Raw genomic sequence first — 23910 nt, 5'->3', positions numbered from 1 at the left:
CCCTGTGGCCACTCAGACCCCGACAACAGGCCCTGCGGCTGAACCAAAGAACCAACCTGTGCCGGTATCAGTTGCCCCTATACACAAGAAGAAATCTTGGAAGTGGAAGTCGGCTCGTTTAGTAAGGGAGGAAGAAACTTCTTCTAAAAGGGAGCCAGAGGAAGAAGTGGATGAGGCAGACGACCCTGGAGACGGGCCATCACGAGAACGGGAGGAGGAGGGCCGGTAACTGCTTGACGAGGAAGAAGAGGAAGAATTCATAAAGGAGGCAGTAACCACCTGATCTCTATCCTTGAGTGAGCTGCGAGATATATGAAAAGATTTCAGCCGTCGTCCAGGCGAGCATATTGTCACCTGGCTGCTCCGATGCTGGGATAATGGGGCCAGTAGCCTGGAATTAGAGGGTAAAGAAGCCAAGCAGCTGGGATCCCTTTCTAGGGAAGGGGGCATTGACAAAGCGATTGGAAAAGGGACACGAGTCCTCAGCCTTTGGAGGCGACTCCTGTCAAGCGTGAAGGAAAGGTATCCCTTCAAGGAAGATGTCATATGTCGCCCAGGCAAGTGGATCACCATGGAGAAGGGTATCCAGTACCTGAGGGAATTAGCTGTGCTGGAGGTGATTTATGGTGACCTGAGCAATGAACAGCTATCCAAAGATCCAGATGAAGTCAAGTGCACACGACCCATGTGGCGGAAGTTTATAAGGAGCTCACCATCGTCATACGCCAATTCATTGGCAGTGATGACCTGGAAAGATGGAGAGGAACAAACGGTGGATGAATTGACTGGTCAACTCCGGCAATATGAAGAATGTCTCTCTTCCTCCCTCGTCTCGGCTGTGGAGAAACTGTCCCAGGAGGTCCAGCAACTCAGAGAGGATAGGTCCTACTCCCCACCTGTACGGACCAGTATCTCGGCTATTAGGAATCAGTGTTCTTTTGCTCAAGGGAGAGAATATAAAGGGTACACACCACGGGGCACCCTATGGTGTTGTGGTTTAACCTCAGTCGGCAACTATCTATCTATCCCTGCTGAAACCAGGACATATGGTTTTACCTGCATGACCATGGAGAGGCCATGAGGAAGTGGGATGGGAAACCTACCTCAGTCCTAGAGGCACGGGTACGTGGGTTGCAAGGGAAAACAATCACAGAAAGAGGTTCTTCCAGGAAAATCGCTGCTCCAGTTTCCAGCAGGCAGTTCCCCAGAGAGAGTAGAAGGGCCGATCTTACTTTTGATCTTAATGAAGAAACTTCTGACTCGTATTTACAATAAATGAGAAACAAATACTGTGATGAGGACTACAGGGGCCCTGCCTCCAGCCAGGGGGAGGAAAGGGACAACCGGGTTTACTGGACTGTGTGGATTCGGTGGCCTGGCACGTCAGACCCACAGGAGTATAAGGCTCTAGTAGACACCGGTGCACAGTTTACCCTAATGCCATCAAGCTATATAGGGGCAGAACCCATCTGTATTTCTGGGGTGACGGGGGGACCCCAACAGCTAACTGTATTGGAAGCCGAAGTAAGTCTAACTGGGAATGGGTGGCAGAAGCACCCCATTGTGACTGGCCCAGAGGCTCCGTGCATCCTTGGCATAGACTACCTCAGGAGAGGGTGTTTCAAGGACCCAAAAGGGTACCGGTGGGCTTTTGGTATGGCTGCCTTGGAGACGGAAGAAATTAAACAGCTGTCCACCTTGCCTGGTCTCTCGGAGGACCCCTCTGTTGTGGGGTTGCTGAAGGTCGAAGACCAACAGGTGCCAATTGCTACCACCACGGTGCGCTGGCGGCAATATCGCACCAACCGAGACTCCCTGATTCCCATTCATGAGCTGATTCGTCGACTGGAGAGCCAAGGAGTGATCAGCAAGACTCACTCACCCTTTAACAGTCCCATATGACCAGTGCGGAAGTCTAATGGACAGTGGAGACTGACAGTAGACTATCATGGCCTGAACGAAGTCACGCCACTGCTGAGTGCTGCTGTGCCGGACATGCTAGAACTTCAATACGAATTGGAATCAAAGGCAGCCAAGTGGTATGCCACAATTGATATTGCTAATGTGTTTTTCTCAATCCCTTTGGCAGCAGAGTGCAGGCCACAGTTTGCTTTCACTTGGAGGGGCGTCCAGTACACCTGGAACCGACTGCCCCAGGGCTGGAAACACAGCCCCACCATTTGCCATGGACTGATCCAGACTGCACTGGAGCAGGGTGGAGCTCCAGAACACCTGCAATACATTGATGACATCGTCGTGCGGGGCAACACAGCAGGAGAAGTTTTTGAAAAAGGGAAGGAAATAGTCCAAATCCTGCTGAAGGCCGGTTTTGCCATAAAACAAAGTAAGGTCAAGGGACCTGCACAGGAGATCCAGTTTTTAGGAATAAAATGGCAAGATGGACGTCATCAGATCCCAATGGATGTGATCAGCAAAATAACAGCCATGTCTCCACCAACTAGCAAAAAGGAAACACAAGCTTTCTTAGGCGTCGTGGGTTTCTGGAGAATGTATATTCCAAAACACAGTCTGATCGTAAACCCTCTCTATCAAGTGACCCGAAAGAAGAACGATTTCAAATGGGGCCCTGAGCAACGACAAGCCTTTGAACAAATTAAAGAGGAGATAGTTCATGCAGTAGCCCTGGGGCCAGTCCGGGCAGGGCAAGACGTAAAAAATGTGCTCTATACCGCAGCCGGGGAGAACAGCCCTACCTGGAGCCTCTGGCAGAAAGCACCAGGGGAGACTCGAGGTCGACCCCTAGGGTTTTGGAGTTGGGGAGACAGAGGATCCGAGGCCCGCTATACTCCAACTGAAAAAGAGATATTAGCAGCCTATGAAGGGGTTCGAGCTGCTTCGGAAGTGATCGGCATTGAAGCACAGCTCCTCCTGGCACCCTGACTGCCGGTGCTAGGCTGGATGTTCAGAGGGAGGGTCCCCTGTACACATCATGCAACTGATGCTACGTGGAGTAAGTGGGTCACACTAATCACACAACGGGCTCAAATAGGAAACCCCAGTCACCCAGGAATCCTGGAAGTGATCATGGATTGGCCAGAGGGCAAAGATTGTGGAATATTGCCAGAGGAGGAGGTAACGCATGCTGAGGAGGCCCCAATGTATAATGAACTACCAGAAAATGAGAAGCAATATGCCCTGTTCACTGATGGGTCCTGTCGTATTGTGGGAAAGCATCGGAGGTGGAAAGCTGCTGTATGGAGTCCTATGCAACAAGTTGCAGAAACTGCTGAAGGAGAAGGTGAATCGAGCCAATTTGCAGAAGTAAAGGCCATCCAGCTGGCTTTAGACATTGCTGATTGAGAAAAGTGGCCAGTGCTCTATCTCTGTACTGACTCATGGATGGTGGCAAATGCCCTGTGGGGGTGGTTGCAGCAATGGAAGCGGAGCAACTGGCAGCGCAGAGGCAAACCCATCTGGGCTGCTGCATTGTGGCAAGATATTGCTGCCCGGGTGGAGAACCTGGTTGTAAAAGTCCGTCACGTAGATGCTCACGTACCCAAGAGTCGGGCCCCTGAAGAACATCAAAACCACCAGCAGGTGGATCAGGCTGCTAAGATTGAAGTGGCTCAGGTGGATCTGGACTGGCAACATAAGGGTGAATTATTTATAGCTCCGGATGGCTGGAAACATATCCCGTGCCCCATGCCACTGCCCGGAACACTATCCTGGGCCTTGAAAAGCAAGTCCTGTGGCGACATGGCACCTCAGAAAGAATTGAGTCAGACAACGGGACTCATTTCCGAAACAACCTCATGGACACCTGGGCCAAAGAGCACGGCATTGAGTGGGTATATCACATCCCCTGTCATGCACCAGCCTCCGGGAAAATTGAACGATACAATGGACTGTTAAAGACTACACTGAGAGCAATGGGTGGTGGGACATTCAAACATTGGGATACGCATTTAGCAAAGGCCCCCTGGTTAGTCAACACGAGGGGATCTGCCAATCGAGCAGGCCCTGCCCAGTCAGAACTTTTACGTACTGTAGAAGGGAATAAAGTCCCTGTAGTGCACATAAAAAATATGCTGGGGAAGACAGTCTGGGTTATTCCTGCCTCGGGCAAAGGCAAACCCATCCGTGGGATTGCTTTTGCTCAAGGACCTGGGTGCACTTGGTGGATACTGCGGAAGGATGGGGAAGTCCGATGTGTACCTCAAGGGGATTTGATTTTGGGTGAGAATAGCCAGTGATCTGAATTATGTGATGTTAATTGCTTCATAATATTATATGCCATACTAATGATATTACAATAAGAATCACCCAAATTAATGAAGAATGAACTTTGATGAAACCAAGCAAAGCACAGTGATGATGGTACCAGAACTGACTTCAACATGAAACAATCCAACACCACATACCATCTCCATCTTTCCTGCCCTGGAAGGTTATTACGTCAGATGGAGCCTGGAGTCATGGACTAAATGAACTCACCGAACATTTTAGAGGGATGGCCCATAGACTAAGGGAATGATATCTGTGTGTGTATATATATATTAAAAACCAGGAAAAGGGGTGGTGATTAATGGAAACGTATTGGAAGGTGTGGGACTTGGGCGTGACATAGATGGTATAGAATAAGGGGTGGATATTGTCCTGGTTTCGGCAGGGATAGAGTTAATTTCCTTCCTAGTAGCTGGTACAGTGCTGTGTTTTGGATTTAGGATGAGAACAATGTTGACAACACACTGATGTTTTAGTTGTTGCTAAGTAGTGCTTATGCTAGTCAAGGACTTTTCAGCTTCCCATGCTCTACCGACTGAGAAGGCTGGGGATGCACAAGAAGCTGGGAGGGGGCACAGCCAGGACAGCTGACCCAAACTGGCCAAAGGGACATTCCATACCATGTAATGTCATGCTCAGTACATAAACTGGGGAAAGCTGGCGGAGGGGGGCCACTGCTGAGGGACTGGCTGGGCATCGGTCGGCGGGTGGTGAGCAATTGCACTGTGCATCACTTGCTTTGTATATTATTCTCATTATTACTACATTATTATTATTGTTATTATTATTTTATTTCAATTATTAAACTGTTTTTATCTCAACCCACGAGTTTTTTCTCACTTGTGCTCTTCCAATTCTCTCCCCCATCCCACCAGTGGGGGTGGGGGAGTGAGCAAGTGGCTGTGTGGTGCTCAGTTGCCGACTGAGGTTAAACCACGACACAGTGGCATGAAGTCTAGTTGGAGGCCAGTGACTAGTGGTGTACCCCAGCAGTCTGTACTGGGTCCAGTCGTGTTCAACATCTTCATTAATGATCTGGGTGGTGGGGCAGAGTGTACCCTCAGCAAGTTTGCTGATGACACACAACTGGGAGGAGTGGCTGATACACCAGAGGGTTGTGCTGCCATCCAGAGGGACCTGGACAGGCTGGAGAAATGGGCAGGCAGGAGCCTCCTGCTGTTCAACAAGGGGAAGTGCAAGGTCCTGCAGCTGGAGGGGAACAATCCCACGCACCAGTATATGCTGCAGGTCGCCCAGCTGGAAAGCAGCTTGGCAGAAAAGGACCTGGGGCTCCTGGTGGACACCAAGTTGAAGATGAGCGAGCAATGTGCCCTCGTGGCAAAGGCGGCTAACGGTATCCTGGGCTGCCTTAGGAGGAGCATTGCCAGCAGGTGGAGGGAGGTGATCCTTCCCCTTTATTCAGTGCTAGTGAGGCCACACCTGGAGTCCTGTGTCCAGTTCTGGGCTCCTCAGTACAAGAGAGACATGGACATACTGCAGAGAGTCCAGCAAAGGGCCACAAAGATGATGAAGGGACTGGAACATCTCTCCTATGAGGAAAGGCTGAGAGAGCTGGGACTGTTTAGCCTGGAGAAGAGAAGGCTCAGTGGGGATCTTATTAACGTATATAAATACCTGAAGGGAGGGTGTAAAGACGACAGAGCCAGGCTCTTTTCAGTGGTGTCCAGTGACAGGACAAGAAGCAATGGGCACAATCTGAAACACAGGATGTTCCCTCTGAACATCAGGAAACACTTTTTTCCTGTGAGGGTGACTGAACACTGGCACAGCTTGCCCAGGGAGGTGGTGGAGTCTCCCTCCTTGGAGATATTCAGAAGTCATCTGGACACGGTCTTGGGCAACTGGCTCTAGGTGACCCTGCTTGAGCAGGGGAGTTGGACCAGATGATCTCCAGAGGTCTCCTTCCAACCTCAACCATTCTGTGATTCTATGATTTTTTTTTTAAGCTTCAAAGCATTAATTTGCTGTATTTTTGTGTGTTGAAATTTTGAGAAAATCATTATTAATCAGGATGACATGTTTTAATTGGTTTTTTACGCTCTGAGGACTGTTGTGAGGTGGGAGTTTTGCCTGTAGCTGTAGATTGATGATTGAGCCTTAGTGTTTAAGAAGTCTTCATTTGATTATAATCCTAGCAAATCTTTATAGGAAACACTGATAGTAATTGAAAATAGCCATGGTATAGATGGATTCTATGAATATAACTGTGTTGATACTTCTATAGGTTTTGTTTCACTCTAGCAGACCTCTATTTTTTTATATATATTCATTTATTTTACTTTGTTAGTTGTGAACACTGTTTTTAGCCTCTATTTAGAATGCTTTTGGAGGTGTCTAATGAGCTCTGGTAATGTTTTTTATATTTTAGTAAAACTTAAATGTAATTTTGTTGTTCTTGAAATCTTTGTAGCTTTTTTTAATTGACTTTATTACACAGTGATGTAACACACTGAGGTGTGTTTTCTAGCTTATTTTATGTTTCAGTATTTTTATACATATGAAATCCTTTTTTTCTAATATTCTTGATTTCAAGGCCTTTAGACTTTACTAACAATTTTACTGTTTTGTAAAATTCTACAAAATCTTATACTGTCCAGGTGTTATACAGTTATTTAGCCATAGTTATAAAATATTGAATAGTGGTTTTTTAACCTCTGTTTCCCTGGCTTTACTGGAGCTGTGCAAAAGGGACCAATTTGAAAACTCCTCTGTGGATGTGAGTGTTCTCATCTGATTCTGCTGTCCTGGCTTTTCCAGAAAGGATGCATGCATCTATTGTAAGAGAGGTTGCAGCCTTCCTGTAAGCTTAAAACAGTTTGTTGTCTGTCCTTCTAGGAATATAGCCATTTGGTAGACATTAAACTTATCCTGATGCTATGTATTCCTTCATATTTAAGGTACTCCCATTCCCAAATAAATAAAAAAAAGGTGCTACAGGTACTGACTGTAGAAGTGTGTCTACAAGTATTTTGCTAATAGAGATTGATTTATCAGTAGTTCATTTCTGCTGTGAATACTGCATTTGCCAGCATAACTATCTGCTTACAGGCTTTTTCAGTACTGCTGTGTTACTTGGGAATCAGATCCTCTTTGTGTCCACATTAGTGCAGAAAAATATATTAGATCCGACTTGTATAGGTGTCAATTTAATGTTTCACAACTCAATTGTCTACCTCAGTTAATTACAGAAAAAGTGAGAGTGGTTTCATCTAAGTATGAGGGGCTTTGACTTGAATTTTCTAGTGCTTACTGGGCTGTCTCAATTGTGGGTTAGGTTAGATATTCCTCTTCCTGCCTATGTGTCAAAGCAACTGTGATAAAAAAAAGCATCACAGCTATTACACAGAATCCATAATATTCTGGCTACTGTCTGTATAGGGATCATTTAAGTCCCCATAAATTGCTGAGCAGGGTTACCAGCTTTTAGCTTTTACCAAATATCAGAATAATAAAGCTGACCAAATTTTTGCATGTTTGGCTACTTTCCACTTGATAACCATAGAGATAGTAAGTAAGACTCTAATCAGTTTTCTGTTGCAGGTCCGCTAGTGTTATCAGTAAAGGTATACAACTAGTATACAAGTTATAACTGCATTCACAAATCCATATTTTAAAAAATAAACCCATATTTCAGTATCATTCAGGGCATAAGGCAAAAAAAGTACTGCAAATGCAAAGTAAATAATTTTCCTTTTATTTTAAGTCAGAAATGTTATAAAACATATTTGCTTGTTCTACCAGCTCCTGTTTCATAGTTTATCCTCTTCAGGAAATTTTTATCTACAGAGGGGCTTTTTTGTCTAGTTGTGTAGAAACCGATTTGTTTCATTTTAAATGACATTTCTGTTAACGTTTTTAATTTTCTAGGTACGGAATCCGCCCTGAAAATGTTATTATATATGGCCAAAGTATAGGAACAGTACCATCTGTGGATCTTGCTGCTAGGTATGAAAGTGCTGCTGTAATTCTTCATTCTCCACTGACCTCAGGAATGCGAGTAGCTTTTCCTGATACGAAGACGACCTACTGCTTTGATGCATTCCCGAAGTGAGTTGTGGGATTTTTTGTGCATGTGGTTTTTTTCTATTACAAAAGTTGTAGAATAGGGAAACAAGTAATATGGCAAATACTCTGAAATTTCTTTAGGCGGTTTAAAAACAATAATTGGAGAATAATCAGAGTGAATGAAAAAAATTAGAAACATTTGAGGGAGTTTACAAAACTTTGTAAATCTTTTAGGTTTTTCATATCATGAATCATTTCAGTGGGTATCTATGTTAAAGTGATTAGTTTTCCTATACATAACCCCTAAATACTAACAAGTAGTTCTCGTGCAGTGAATTGTTACTCTGGGTGACTATAAATAGTCTTTTGTATGTATTTCTATAAGTAGCAAAGACTGGAAAAAATAACTAGACTTTAATTGAAGTAAATAGAGTCCTGTCATGTATTTCGGAACTATGCCATTAGTTGGCCATTACAAACTGGTACACTTTGCTAGAAGAATTGCTTGTGTTTTAAATATCTATCTTCAAGGAGTTTCCCATAGAGGATCAAAAGTTAAGAGCCAAAATTCTTCCAGTTCTGACAGGCTTTTTTTCTACTGAGGAAAAACTCTGAAGCAGTATTTTTATCAGTCCAATGACTTTGATTTTTAAAGTGAACATGGTAATGAATACCATTTTAAGATTGATTGTTCTGTTATGCAATCCTAGTAGTTTCCACTAGTGTTTTTCCTTTCTGTGTAGTTTTGCATATGCTACTCTAATGGCTTCCAGGGTGTTGATAATATCTAAATATCTAATGATTTAAACAATTTTAAAATTTAATTATACATTGTACTTTTAATTATGCATTGTACTTTTAACCATTACAAAAAATTAAATTAAGACTCTCTGGTCCTTCAAGAAGGTTTAATAAAGCTGACTGTGTTCATGGATATAATCTTTTTCTTACAGCATTGACAAAATCTCTAAAATAACATCTCCTGTGTTAATCATCCATGGGACTGAAGATGAAGTAATTGACTTTTCACATGGCCTAGCATTATTTGAGCGTTGCCAGAGACCTGTAGAACCACTGTGGGTAGAAGGAGCAGGCCATAATGATGTGGAACTCTATGGACAGTACCTTGAAAGATTAAAACAGTTTGTGTCACAGGAACTGGTGAACTTGTAATTTTCTTTGTATATTTACATGCTTTTTCATTTCACTGCAGAATTGCACACCTTGATAAATACATAACATAAAATCTGCAGGTTGTGTTTTGAAATAATGTTGGTTTCCTTCATTAAATGTACAGGTAATGATTTGTCAACATAATTAATGAAGGTTTTAATGCCAGTATTATAAACTGGAATGACATGATCATGCAGTAAAGCTTGGCAGTTCATATTACTTTGAGGGGTTTTTTTCTTTTTAGATGTACAAAAAAAATCACAAGGAATACTGTATGAAATATTAATTATATAAAATGTAATGCTGTAAAAGTGTTGCCAAATGCTTTAGCATATCAAAAAAAAATTTATAAATATTTTTTAAATATCTCAAAATGTACTGTGACTTACTCTTGCACAGGTGTAAAGTAAAAAAACAGGCTTTTAAACAGTTGTCCTGTAAAAATGCAATAGCCATTAAATTTGAGCAAAATAATGAGAATAGACAGTCACTGGAAATGACCTATGCCCTGTTATAGAGGGAGGGGCTCAAAATAGATTTCTTTTTCCATATTTTTCATGTCTCTTGTGCTTAGTTTTGCATTAGTTGTTTTGGGTTTTGGTTGGGTTTTTTTAACCTGAAAGATAAGGGTCAAATTTACCCAATCATCTTCTCAGTGATCCTGGTCTTGCCAAAATAATGTCACAAGTTATCATTTGTATAACATAAATATCATTTACATGATTGCTACTAAGGCCACTAAGTACTTCTTTGAAATCAGTAAGCCTTTTAGAACTTAGAAAAACTTTGTGGGCAACATAGTTTTAAGCATTGTAGAGATGCAGTATTTCAATAGAAAGAACCTAGAAGTTTATCCAACTTCACAATAAACAATTTGCAAGTTTGCAGATGTCTGTTCAGGCTTACTTTTGGCTGTTTAGTGTAAGAGCTTGTTTCTTGAGTATTGCATGAAAATTTCACCACTCACTCCAGGACAGTGCAGGGAGGGGACAAGAAGATAATGTTGACATTTTTCTATTAACTCATAGTAAAATAAACTTTGTAAGATGCCTTTCCCTTGAATGCATTTTGCTTGAATAAAACTATGAAAGATAAACTTAATTAAAAGTAGCCTAATTTGTAAACAAAGTAATATTCCGACGGTGCATGCTGTGCTTGTAATTTTAAGGCCTTATGCAGCTTAATTGTTCTGCTTATTTCTGTGATTGTTTGAGAGTATTGTATAATTAAATGTATTATCAAGTATTGTGAAGACTTTGGTTCAGATCTGTTGATTAACAGTAAACAAAATTCCACACACTTGCTGTTCTTTCTTTTTTTCTGAAAAGAAATAGCAACTGTTAATTGTAAATCAAAATAATAAGCAACTCCTCACTTACTCTAGGAAATCAAAGAGCTAATGCAGTAACGAACTGTTATTAGTTATTGGCACTCTATATTGGCATCTATTGCTCTGATTACCCTCCTATCTCCGTGTCTCAATTCGTACTTCTTTCTGCAGGTTTTCTGTTGCAGAGTTGCATTATAAACATTCTTCTGTAATGAATTCAAGTTTATCTTTCATTGAAATAATCAGTGACTTCTTGTCTTGTGCTTCCTGGTTTGTTATTTGAATATAAAGGAATTTAAGATTGTTCTCGAACAACTGGCTTTTTTGTTTGCTTTTTTGATCAAGTACAGACCAATATGTTCTAAACTTCAGACTAGTATTGAGGTACAATAATTAGACTCGTAATTTTCATCTTAATCCAAGATTTTGCAATTGGAAACACACTTCAATGGATATGTAACTCAACTTTATTACATCATACCTTATATACAATTTGATTTTGGTTCCTTACTACCTTTCAGCCACTCTGATTTATATGGAAATCCTGAGCCTTTTTAATGAATTAGATCTGTTTCCAGAACCCTCTTCAGAAATTCACAAATAAAGAGTGTGGAACTGCGATGAAAAGTGATATAGATCAGCTGGTAGTATTGCAAATTGCAGGCAAATGATCAAGTGTCATCACTAGAACTATCTGATTTCTGAATTGTATGCTGGGGAATGCTATGGCACCCTGTAATTGAAATGACAAAAAAGGTGGCATAGCCATTTTGCTGCTCTTGTTTCTGTGTTTTGTTGAGGCAGAACAAAAAATGCCTAATAGTGTTGTGCCTTCAGTAGATGCAGCTGTGCTGGATTACACTAGTGAGTAAAGATTCTGTTCTCTTAGGGACCACTTATGAATGGTTAATTATTACCAGTTTGTTCTGATTCGTATTCTACACCTAGATTTTTTTAGATAACTTGTTTACTGAAGGAATTGAAATAGCTTTTATGCATAGCCTTGTATTTTGTATCATATTATGGCAACAAATCTTTTATTGACATAAAGCAACTCCAAGCTATTTCAACTAGAAGGAAAACATTTCACATGGTGATTGACTTGTCCTTAAACCATCATTTTGGTGAAATCGACAATGGGCTCTTGGTTTATGTTATAAATACAATTGTCTCATGATAAATAAGAGTTGATTCAGCATTCATTAATAAGACAATGTCTGATTTCAGAGAAAAGAGCATTTTGTGAACCATGTAGACTTATTCCTTTTTTCTTTAATAGCCAAATATTTGACACTAAACTGTCTTTCCAGTTTTGGAAAGCTGGCAAATCAGCTTTAAAAACAACTTAATTTATGTAAAACATGAGGTGACTTTCTAAAGGTGTGGTCTTTTGGGTCATGTTTTGGTCCTGTGCTGTCTCATACTCCCAGCTACAGATTTAAAAACAAGCAAACAAAAAAGTCACAGCAATCATCTCCCTTCTGTTTACTGTCTGCCTGCAGTGGCCAAGTGATCTAGTGCATGGTCAATTAGCTACTGTTACTGACTGATTTCAAACCTGCTTTCCTTTTCAATTTTTTTTTAGTGAAAAAAAAATGCATGCCTTTACTTTTGAGCTTTTTTAATTAAATGCCATTGTGCAGTGATGTAGTCATTGCCTCCTGTTATAGAATATTACAGATGCTGCAGATATAAATTTTCCTCAGTGTACAATAGGCATTGTTAGTGAGTATTTGTCTTGATCAGCCAAAAATACAAAAATGAGGAAAAAAATTGTTTGAGAAGCAGAGGAGGAAGAGGCATCCTGAATAAGTATGGTATGGAAATCCTTCTTTAAATGGTTGGCAGTAGGAATATTTGTGCACCATCATTGTACACCAACTCAAAAGCAGAGGAGACTGTTGAATTACAAAAATTATCGTTATTTAGTGCTCCTTACTATGGATGCTTCATCTTTCAGCAACAGAAAGACAACAAAAAGACTACTATAGAAAAAGCCCGCATCTGGCTATCTTAATCCTGAGACCATCAGTGCTTGATGTGCTATTGCTGGGACTGACTCTAATACCAAAATTTATACCACAGACAGTATCATCAGAGCTCACATTGGTATCCTACTACAAAAGGAAGATTGAAAAGCTAAATGGAGCATAGGCATGCTATCCTAAAAAGAGAAATGCTTGAAAGATATCCTAAACCTTCTCAAAGATGGGAATGTTGCACTTATGACTACTATTATGTAACATGTGACAGGCTGCTTCTCTTTCACTTAAATAGTTCAGATAACAAAGTCTGACTCTTTTTATTCTTGAAAAAGTTAACATGAAAATTGAGTATAAGTAGCCCTAGATTGAAATTTCATCATGAAATAGCTTTAGAACTCTTGACAGGTTGTACTAGGTGTACATGGCAAGGTTTTGGTAGCAGGAGGGGCTGCAGGGGCGGCCTCTGTGAGAAGAGACCAGGGGTTGCCCTGTGCCAGACACAGCCGGTTCCAGCCGGCTCCACAACAGACCCACTGCAGGCCAAACCTGAGCCAATCAGCGAAGTTGGTGGTGCCTCTGTAAAACATACTTAAGAAAGGGCAAAAACGCCACACATAGAAGAGGAGAGAAAAAAAGTGAGAAACAGCAGTGCAAACACCAAAGTCAGAGAAGGAGGTGCTCCAGATGCCAGAGCAGATATTCCCCTAAAGCCTCTGGAAGAGAAAACACCGGAACAGGTATTCACACAACAGCCCATGGAGGACCCCACACAGGAACAGTTGGATAGGTTCTTCACGGGCTGTAATTCCTTCAGGAACTATCCAACTGTCATGCTCCAACTGCAACACGGAAGATAAAAATACTTCTTTTTTAAAAAGAAAACTTAGATTCTGTTGTAACTACAGTATCCTAAGGGCTGAGACTTCAAGGCAAACACCGAATTAAGCTTCAAACTAATGAAAGATACGTGGGAGTTGACAACACCAAATACTAAATGTGCTTGAATCTGTAGTGATTCCTTATATTCTCCTACTTGCAGGGCCAGTTCTGAGATTCTGCATTCTGGGGGTTCAATGGCCAAGGACAGCCTGAGGTCACATAACTGATAGGTACATTGGGTTATGTGACCAGGAAGACCACAGCTTTGGCCTCTGTAATTCCATGACTTCTCCAACTTTAGAACATTTGCAGTCCAGAGGAGGAGCTTTCAATGCTGTAAGTGGAGGCTCAAATAGGTTGCAAAGTGTCAGCCAGACATCAAATACAGCAATCTCGTGCTGACTGTGTCAGGTTTGCCAGTTTCATACTGAGATGTGACTTTGCTGCTGCTAACATTATCTGAATGTTTAGAAGAGCCTTAAGCCATGAAGAACTTTTTCCTAAACGTCTGTTCCTTCCAATTCCTGTGCAAAGTTTAGGAATTCATAGAATCATAGAATCATAGAATGGTTTGGGTTGGAAGGGACCTTAAAGATCATCTAGTTCCAACCCCCTTGCCATGGCAGGGACACCTTCCACTAGACCAGGTTGCTCAAAGCCCCATCCAACCTGGCCTTGAACACTTCCAGGGAGGGGGCATTCACAACTTCTCTGGGCAACCTGTTCCAGTGTCTCACCACCCTCACAGTAAAGAATTTCTTCCTAATATCTAATCTAAATCCACCCTCTTTCAGTTTAAAGCCATTACCCCTTGTCCTATCACTACATGCCCTTGTAAAAAGTCCCTCTCCAGCTTTCTTGTAGGCCCCCTTCAGGTACTGGAAGGCTGCCATAAGGTCTCCCTGGAGCCTTCTCTTCTCCAGGCTGAACAACCCCGACTCTCTCAGCCTGTCCTCATAGGAGAGGTGCTCCAGCCCTCTGATCATCTTTGTGGCCCTCCTCTGGACTCGTTCCAACAGGTCCATGTCCTTCTTATGTTGGGGGCCCCAGAGCTGAACACGGTACTCCAGGTGGGGTCTTATGAGAGCAGAGTACAGGGGGAGAATCACCTCCCTTGACCTGCTGGCCACACTTCTTTTCATACAGCCCAGGATACGATTGGCTTTCTGGGCTGCAAGCACACATTGCCGGGTCATGTTGAGCTTCTCATCAACCGACACCCCCAAGTCCTTCTCCTCAGGGCTGCTCTCAATCCATTTTCCGCCCAGCCTGTATTTGTACTTGGGATTGCCCCAACCCATGTACAGGACCTTGCACTTGGCCTTCTTGAACTTCATGAGATTCGCACGGGCCCACCTCTCAAGCCTGTCAATGTCCCTCTGGATGGCATCCCTTCCCTCAAGTGAATTGACCGCACCACACAGCTTGGTGTCATCAGCAAACTTACTGAGGGTGCACTCTATCCCACTGTCCATGTCGCCAACAAAGATGTTAAACAGTGCCGGTCCCAATACCAACCCCTGAGGAACGCCACTTGTCACTGGTCTCCACTTGGACATTGAGCCGTTGACCGCAACTCTTTGAGTGCAACCATCCAGCCAATTCCTTATCCACCGAGTGGTCCATCCATCAAATCCATGTGTCTCCAATTTAGAGACAAGGATGTTGTGCGGGACAGTGTCAAATGCTTTGCACAAATCCAGGTAGATGATATCAGTTGCTCTTCCCTTATCCACCAACGCTGTAACCCCACCGCAGAAGGCCACCAAATTTGTCAGGCACAATTTGCCCTTAGTAAAGCCATGTTGGCTTCACTAATTATCATCATCTTTTCTAGGGCACTGTGAAAAGTGTATCAAAGGCAATCACTCACCACCTCCCACCAGCAGACAGATGCCAAGCCAGTCTCCAAGCAATGACTACCTTGGAAAGACTAACCCCCAGTTTTATTGCTGAGCATGAATGTATGGAACATCCCTTTGGTTAGTTGGGGTCAGCTGTCCTGGCTGTGTCCCCTTCCAGCCTCTTGCCCACCCCCAGCCTACTCCCTGGGGGGGCAGAGTAAGAAACAGAGAAGGCCTTGATGCTGTGCAAGCACTGTTCAGCAATAGCTAAAACATTGCTGTGTTATTAACACTGCTTTGGTCACAAATGCAAAACACAGCACCAAAATGGGGCTGCTCTGAAGAAAGTTAACTCCATCCCAGCCAGACCCAGTACAATGGTAAATACATCAAATAAAATAGGAACCCCTTTTTGGGAGAAGGGAAGGTGGTGTGTTAAAAAAAAAAGGCATACATTTTGGAGCCCAAATAAAGGCATACATTTTTTTTTTTAAAATATATCATTACTACTGAACAGTCCTGTAGGCTTGTTGTATCTGACAACATGTCACTCAGTATTTACTATACAGGATAGATATATCAGATATAGCAATGCTTAAATTCTAATTATATTCGATGAGAAGGGATCTGAAATAAGAGTATGTGTGAGTAAATAACACATTTGTGCCCATTATATCACTTTAATTCATTATCTGTGTTGAGTGATGTAGAGAGTGTGCAGCTGCCTCCTCCAGACGCTCTGTCCCAGGACCTCTCCTGCCCAGCTGCTGGAGCCCAGCCCAATGCCTGGGGACCTAGGACCTCTACCCTGGCTGAGGGACGCAGCTGCTGCTTTCCCGTTTGCAGGTTCAACCAGTAACAAAGCTGCGCATGTATCCCAGACACACACACACACACACACACACACACACACAGAGAACACTGACAGCCAGTCACACAGATTGCCATGGACAAGGTGCTGCCTTCAAGAGCACCTATATACAGGACTCACATAAAACATAAACACAGACAGCCAAGTCCCCTTCCTCCTCTTTGGCTGGTAGAGATAGAAGGTCACTAGTGAAGGCACAAACACACACACCACTCTCTAGGTTTACAAGCACACGCACATTTGCGGATCCCTTGAGTACTGGCACGGCCCCTCTGTCTGCCTGGCACCCCTGCCCGGATCCCGGGCCCCCTTACCTGCTTCATGGGTCCCTTACTCACCTGCTAGTCCAGCTTAAAGTTTGCTAGCGAATACACACGCACACCCTACGCACACCAAGTTTGGAGAAGATACAGACCCCCCCACAGCAGACAGCACCAGGCACACAGGCTGTGACCCATGGTCCTGCTCCAGCCTCTAGCGCTGAGCCCCTCATTTGCCTCACTCACACCAGTCCCCTCAGTATCTGCTTTTGGGAACACACACCATTCCCACCCCAGTGGCTGGAAGTTAAAGACCCCCACTCACTCCAGTAGCTGATGCTGAGACTCCACTTGCTCCATTAGCTGACACCACAGGCCGGGGGCACCCGCACCCCTGGTCTGACTCCAGTAGCTGGCACCAAATCCACTCACACATACAGGTCTCACCAGTAGCTGGCACTTAGTCCTTGCAGCACACATACACCAGATAGAGAGTGAGATTACGCACAGAGATAGTTAAGGAAAGATTTAATAAGAAGATATAAGAAGATAGGACAGACTGCAGTGATCAGGCACAGGGCTCAGCCAGACAAGTGTACTGACCGGCCCCATTTTACATGTGACCGGCACCTTTTATACCCTTTTTTGTCTACCCCCCCTCTCTTTGTTCCTCCCTGCTCTCCCTTCCCCTGCACATCCCCTCATGGGTTTGTACAGCTCTATCGATTCCCGCACCCCTCCCAGTCCGGGATCTCCTCCTGGTTTACAGTCTTATCAGTTGCAAAGTCCAGGTTAATCTTCCTGGAAGTGGTGCCTGTGGTTTCTTGATAGCCCATCAACTGGTGTGACTGGCGAGGTTTGTTTCTTGTCATTGTCTCCATGTTTGCTCTGTCAGGTCTGTGTCTTGGTATATTTTGGTTTCTGGCTTCCCCCTTTTCCCTTGGTTTCCCAGTTGACCAGGTCCCTGATCAGATAACCTTGCTGGAATAAACATATTCACGCTCCCACATACCCTCATCAATTAGTGTGACTGACCAGGTTTGGTTCTCATCATTGCCTCCCTTATCATTTGTAGGTCAGGTTTGTGTCCCTGCATGTTCTTGTTTATGGCTTCCTCCTTTTCTTATTATCCCTTGTTGCACTGAGAAAGGTCCTTGACCAGATACCCTTAAAGGAGCAGACACTCTCCTTCCACATACCCTTGCAATCTGTACTTCAAGTCAATGTTTTGCTTTGAGGGGGATGTTTTTAAAGTTAAAACAATTTCTGTACTGTCTGACCTTCAGTCAATTTATAGTCACATTTCTCTGTTTCTGAAGAAGTGTTTTCTTTCCCTGATTAGTTGTGACAGACGAAATTGTGAAGCTGACTAGAGGTAAGCTGTTATCAAAAATACAAAATAAACAGGGAAAAGCCTTCTACTCTAAATTCTTTCAATTAAAATTACCTTGGAGGATACTCATAACAATAATAGCTTTTAAATAGTAAAAAAGTGTTTACTTAGTCTTTTTTTTAACTTAAAAAGATTCCTAACAGTGTTTCTCTTACTTTGTTTTGTATGACTTTGTACTTATTCAAGCAGGCCACGAAGATGAAGCTACTAAACAATTTACATGTAGGATTTGGGGTTTTTTATGTCTCTGAAAGGTGTATGAGTTGAAACAGCAATGTCAAAAGTGTTTGCCACTAGATAAGTGGAATGAACTAAAATTGCAAACTTCCTGATGATCTCTTTAATTGTTGTGGACTATTTATACAGTCCTTTGTGCATAGGAAAATATTTGAGCTAAAAGCATCCATAGTTTTGGGAAGCAACAATATTCTGTTCTTTGCCTCTCCTTGTTTGCAGGACTGTGGATCTCTAAGAGTTTATGTTCTGATCATTGATCACTCCAAAGAGAAGACCCAACTTTTACCCAGTCTGAGATGGCTTCTTGTTCTGACCAGTCCTGCTCAAGGACACCTCCTTTTTGAAAGCATAAGTATCTCTCATCATACAGATTTAAGTATCTGTTTAACAAGTTCACTCCTTTGTTCTTCATTCCTCAGGATTAGATCATGATTCTGGTTCACATCCAGGTGGGACTTTATCCAAAACCTGCATAAAATTCATCCCTGCAACAGAGGCCAACAAGAAGCTTGTATATTGCTTAGCTCTCACTTGAGTTTTAGTTTGAATACGTAGAACGGTCTAAGCATTGTATTAGTTCAGCACAGGAATAAATTTCACCATCTGTGACTCCTTATACTTGTAAACAATATAAATCATATGTATGCTAGGAAACATCATGCTTAATAGAAAATGTTGGCCAAAATAGTCTTTAAGGCAGTCTGTCTGATACATAAAGTCAGCAAGGCCTTTTCTGTTCAACGTTACTGTCCAGTCAGATTCTCTAACAGGTTGGTTGTGTGGTTCTGCGGTTTTTTTCTAGACCCTAATTGTAGCATTCTTTTTCCCAGGGCTTGGGTTGAGTTATGGCTACATTTCTCATCTCCATAAAGTCTATGCTCTGTCTAATTCAGAAATGGAGAAAATTGCTTTGACAGATATATGCTGTTATTATACTATCTGTATGCTTAGCTTGAAGTTTTAACTGAGAAATCAGTGTCTAGGAAATCTTTGTTGTCTGTTTCAGATGCATTAACTACAAACATACAGTATGTTCCCAGCTGTAGTATTTTTTTCCTTTTGCTGCATACTTGTTACCGTAAGTGGGCAGATGAAGAACTCTCTAAGACTCAATTTAGAGTTTTAGAAAGCAGGCATTCTTTATTGCGGCGCCGGGTGCAAGGTGGAATTTCCACAAATCAAGCACACCTATGCCGAGTTCACAGTTACATTTATACACAAAAATTACAAGGTAGTACACTCCCAGTTACAATGATTGGTTAGTGATTTACATATAATTATAATATCTGCTGTGTCATTCTCTTCTGTTACTACGCTTGCACGGGGGAAGGGTCTTCACCTGGGCAAGGGTCTTCTTGACCTGTGGGTATGTCTTTTAATATTATAATGAAGGCAGTTCACTTCAGGATACCTTAAAAGTAAGTTTTGTTGCCAAGTTGGCCAGCTAGATATCTACCTTGCCAGGTTGTCAAATAACTCATCCCATATACAATAGAACCTAGGGGCTCTGGTTATGGTCCAGAAAATAAGGACTAAGGCTAACATGGTCCAGAGAATAGGGACTTCAAGCAACACAGCTTCAGATAACAAGTAACACAGCAACCCATACATAATGTTAACATAGAGGCTAACTTCTTAAATCAAGATGTTCTTATAAGTTGCTTATTTCACAAACAAACACAAAATATAGAAAGATTCAGTAAAACTTAAGATAATCTTCAACACACTGATTGCTCCATGGGACTTTGTGGAGGTAGGACTTAATTATAAAATGTTGGTATCAGTCCAACATGTACATCCGGCTTGCTTAGTAAATTTATTTCTACAAGAGTAAAACAATAGGCAGTGGGGGAAGGGAGAGGAATCAAAAAGCAAGACAGAAAGGTTGGTAGCAAGAGAACTTGAAGGAAAATTAAGGGGTCAGCAAAAATGAATTTTCCTGATCTACTGGAATTTAGCCTCAAGTGTATAAAGAATGCCAAACTTACACTGAGAACCGTGGCCTGTCTTGAGCATGTGTTACATACCATGTACTTTACTACATATTTTTCCTGGGTTTTTTTCCCCCATTGTTTACCTTAAAATTAGATGCTGATATTTTGAGAAGCCAACAGGAAAGTGATGTTTTGTTTTTTATAAAAGAGATGGTGTATTGTGAAGCTGCCATTATTTCATTGTTCTTTTATATGTAGATTTTTCAAGAATGGATGTATCTCAGTTGCCTTGTTTTCAGAGTCTGTAAGTGAACTTTTTGCTTTCCCTTTGTACTGGGTCTGCCTAGGATGGAGGTAACTTTCTTCAGAGCAGCCCATATGGTGCTGTGCTTTGTATTTGTGGCTAAAACAGTGTTGATAACACACCGGTGTTTTGGCTATTGCTGGACAGTGCTTGCACAACATCAAGGCCTTCTCTGTTTCCCACTCTGCCCTGCCCCCTGCCAGCAAGTAGGCTGGGAGTAGGCAAGAAGTTGGGAGCTGGGATAGCTGACCTGTACTGAGCAAAGGGATATTCCATACCATATGATGTTGTACTCAGCAATAAAAGCTCAGGGAAAGGAGGAAGTGGGGGGACATTTCTGGTTATGGCGTTTGTCTTCCCAAGCAACCGTTATGCGCCCTGAGGCCCTGCTTTCCAGGAAGTGGCTGGACACCTGCCTGCAGATGGGAAGTACTGAATGAATTCCTCCTTTTGCTTTGCTTGTGCGCACAGCTTTTGCTTTCCCTATTTAACTGCCATTATCTCGATCCACGAGTCTTCTTACCTTCCATTTTCTCTGCTTATCTCTGTTTCACTGTGCCTGGGAACATCTGGATAAAAGTAATGGCCATGCACCTGGGCTGGCATAGAGCCCTGGCATTGATACCATTTCTCCACTGGGTGAGTTATCTTGTGGAGAGAATGAGGGATTACATCTCCTTGTTCTCCTCTGTGCCCAGTTTTGTTGCACGATCACCTTTGTTCCTGCTCACCTTCTTGTCCTCCATGTGCCTGGAAATGGTGCCCAGGATTAGTTGCTCCATCACCTTCCCATGGTCGAGGTGAGGCTGAGCAGCCTGTAGTTCCCTGGGCCTTCTTTTCCTGCCCTTTTTGAAGATAGGAGTGACATTTGATTTCTTCCAGTCCTCAGGAACCTCTCCCAATTGCCATACTAATTCAAAGATTATTGAAAGCATCCTTGCAATGACATCAGCCAGCTCCCTCAGCACTTGTGGGTGCATCCCATCAGGGCCCATGGACTTATGTGTGTCCAGTTTGCTTAAGTATTCCCTGACCTGAACCTCTTCCACCAAGGGTATGTCTTCCTTGCTCCAGACTTTCCCCCTGGTCTCTGAGACCTGGGATTCCTGAAGGCCAGTCTTACTAGTAAAAGTTAGAGGAAAATATATCATGACGGATATAACAGCCCAAGACAGGCGAGGCTGCCGCTGCTCCATGCCCCCTGGTCCAACCAGTAGCTAGGCTGAAGATGTATTCCCAGCAGGTGCACACACACACAAAGCACACATATACACATATACACTACTGTCCTGGTTTTGGCTGGGATAGAGTTAATTTTCCTCCTAGTAGCTGGTATAGTGCTGTGTTTTCGATTTAGGATGAGAATAATGTTGATAACACACGGATGTTTTAGTTGTTGCTAAGCAGTGCTTACACTAGACAAGGACTTTTCAGCTTCCCATGCTCTACCGACTGAGAAGGCTGGAGGTGCACAAGAAGCTGGGAGGGGGCACAGCCAGGACTGTTACCGTAAGTCGGCAGATTAAAAACTCTCAAAGACTCAATTTGGAGTTTTAGAAAGCAGGCATTCTTTATTGCGGCGCCGGGCGCACAGGGGATCATTCCAACCTAATGTGCACGCCGAGTTGTTCAACTTCAGAAGTTATATACAATTAGAATATACATATTCATTAGATTTCCTAGTAATGATTAGCATATTCATGTTACTTCCTGGAACTCATCAACATATGTAAAAGTCTTTAATGCATGCACTCTTATGTCCATTGGTGGTCTCTCAGGGTCCTCTGGTGGTCGTCAATAGTCTTCCTCACTGTGTCCTTTTGCTCACCTCTTCAATTTGGCGTCCTTCAGTCTGAGTCATTCTTGTCTTTCTTAAAGGTTAACTTTAAAGGTTAACTATTGATGTATGGTTTGCCCTTGTTCTCTCCTATTACTGTTACAGGGTGTTACATATACTTCTGAACACTGATGTTATCATTCCCTCCTATTCTTTTGAGGATCTGGAACTATACTTCTGAGTGCTGACGTAATCACAGCTATGGTTTCCACTCGGCCGAAAGCCATCGCCAGAAGAAATGTGGCGACCCAGATGGAGCCCTCACACAAGCATACAGCTGTCCAGGTCGCTGGCTGCAGGGAGTGCCTAAGCCTGTCACTTGTACTGGAGGGCAGCAGAGACAACACCTGTGTGCAGTGTGACCAGGTGGATGATCTGCTCAGCCTGGTAGCAGAGCTGAAGGAGGAAGTGGAAAGGTTGAGGAGTATCTGGGAGTGTGAGAGGGAGATAGATTGGTGGAGCCACACCTTACCAACCCTGAGGCAAAGGCAGCAAATGGAGGCTCTACAAGAAGCAGAGGATCCCCTGCCCTCTTGCCACCAGGCAGAAGGAGGGGACCTAAGTGATGGCGGAGGGGGGGCGGGGGGGATGGAAACAGGTCCCTGCTCAAGGTGCCAGGCGATGCCCTGCCGGGCCTCCCTCACCTTCCCAGTTGCCCTTACACAACAGATATGGGGCCCTGGAACTTGAGGGCCAGGCAAATGAGGATGTAGATGAAGGTCCATCCAGGGGGTTGCCTAGGGTGAGGCAGTCAGCCCCACACATTATGACTGCCTCTGCTAAGAAAAAAAGGAGGGTAACTGATACCGAAATGCTAAAGAGACATACGGTTTTCTTTGTCGAAGCGAAGTAACTAAATGTTCTGCAGACTGGACATTCCATAGATAAAAGGAATCCTTGAAGCTCTGTGTACAGGGGTGGAATGGATAAGGAAGTTATGCTGAAATCAGCTACTGCAACTAGGTAAAAAGACTGAGTTCAACTAGCGGACACAGTGAGGAAGACTATCGACGACCACCAGAGGACCCTGGAAGACCACCAATGAACATAAGAGCGCATGCGTTAAAGTCTTCTGCATATGTTAATGAGTTCCAAGAAATAACATGAATATGCTAATAATTTCTTAGAAATCTAATGAATATGTATATTCTGATTGTACATAACTCCCATAGTTGAGCAGCCCGGAACGCACACTAGGTGGAGCGATCCCCTATGCGCCCGGCGCCGCAATAAAAAATGCCTGCTTTCTAAAACTCCAAATTGAGTCTTAGAGAGTTTTTCATCTGCCTACTTACGGTAACATAACTGTCGTAGGCGATTCCCTTCTGAGGGGAACAGAGGGCCTAATATGCTGACCGGACCCATCCCGCAGGGAAGTCTGCTGCCTCCCTGAGGCCCGGGTCAGAGACATTACTAGGAAGCTCCCTGGTCTGGTACGGCCTTCCGACTACTACCCGCTGTTGGTTATACAGGCTGGCAGTGATGAGGTTGCGGAGAGAAGTCCAGAAGCGATCAAGAGGGACTTCAGGGCACTGGGGCGATAGGTTGAAGGATCAGGAGCACAGGTAGTGTTTTCCTCAATCCCTACAGCA

At 43.3% G+C, this 23910-nt stretch overlaps 1 protein-coding gene across 1 annotated transcript in view; it reads left to right on the top strand.

Moving 5' to 3' along the window:
* The window catches only part of LOC143172118 (alpha/beta hydrolase domain-containing protein 17B-like), a 30309-nt gene extending 20651 nt beyond the window's left edge, over positions 1–9658 (top strand). Inside the window, exons 3-4 of the mRNA XM_076361378.1 lie at positions 8134–8313; positions 9225–9658. Coding sequence (XP_076217493.1) covers positions 8134–8313; positions 9225–9444 — 400 coding nt within the window. The 3' untranslated portion in view covers positions 9445–9658. The remainder of the gene's footprint in view (positions 1–8133; positions 8314–9224) is intronic.
* Positions 9659–23910: the final 14252 nt, after the last annotated feature.

Source organism: Aptenodytes patagonicus, chromosome W (assembly GCF_965638725.1).
Source record: "Aptenodytes patagonicus chromosome W, bAptPat1.pri.cur, whole genome shotgun sequence".
In the NCBI taxonomy this organism is placed as follows: domain Eukaryota; kingdom Metazoa; phylum Chordata; class Aves; order Sphenisciformes; family Spheniscidae; genus Aptenodytes; species Aptenodytes patagonicus.
The sequence above is the reverse complement of the archived record's forward strand: the minus strand, read 5'-3'. Positions and strand labels throughout refer to the sequence as shown.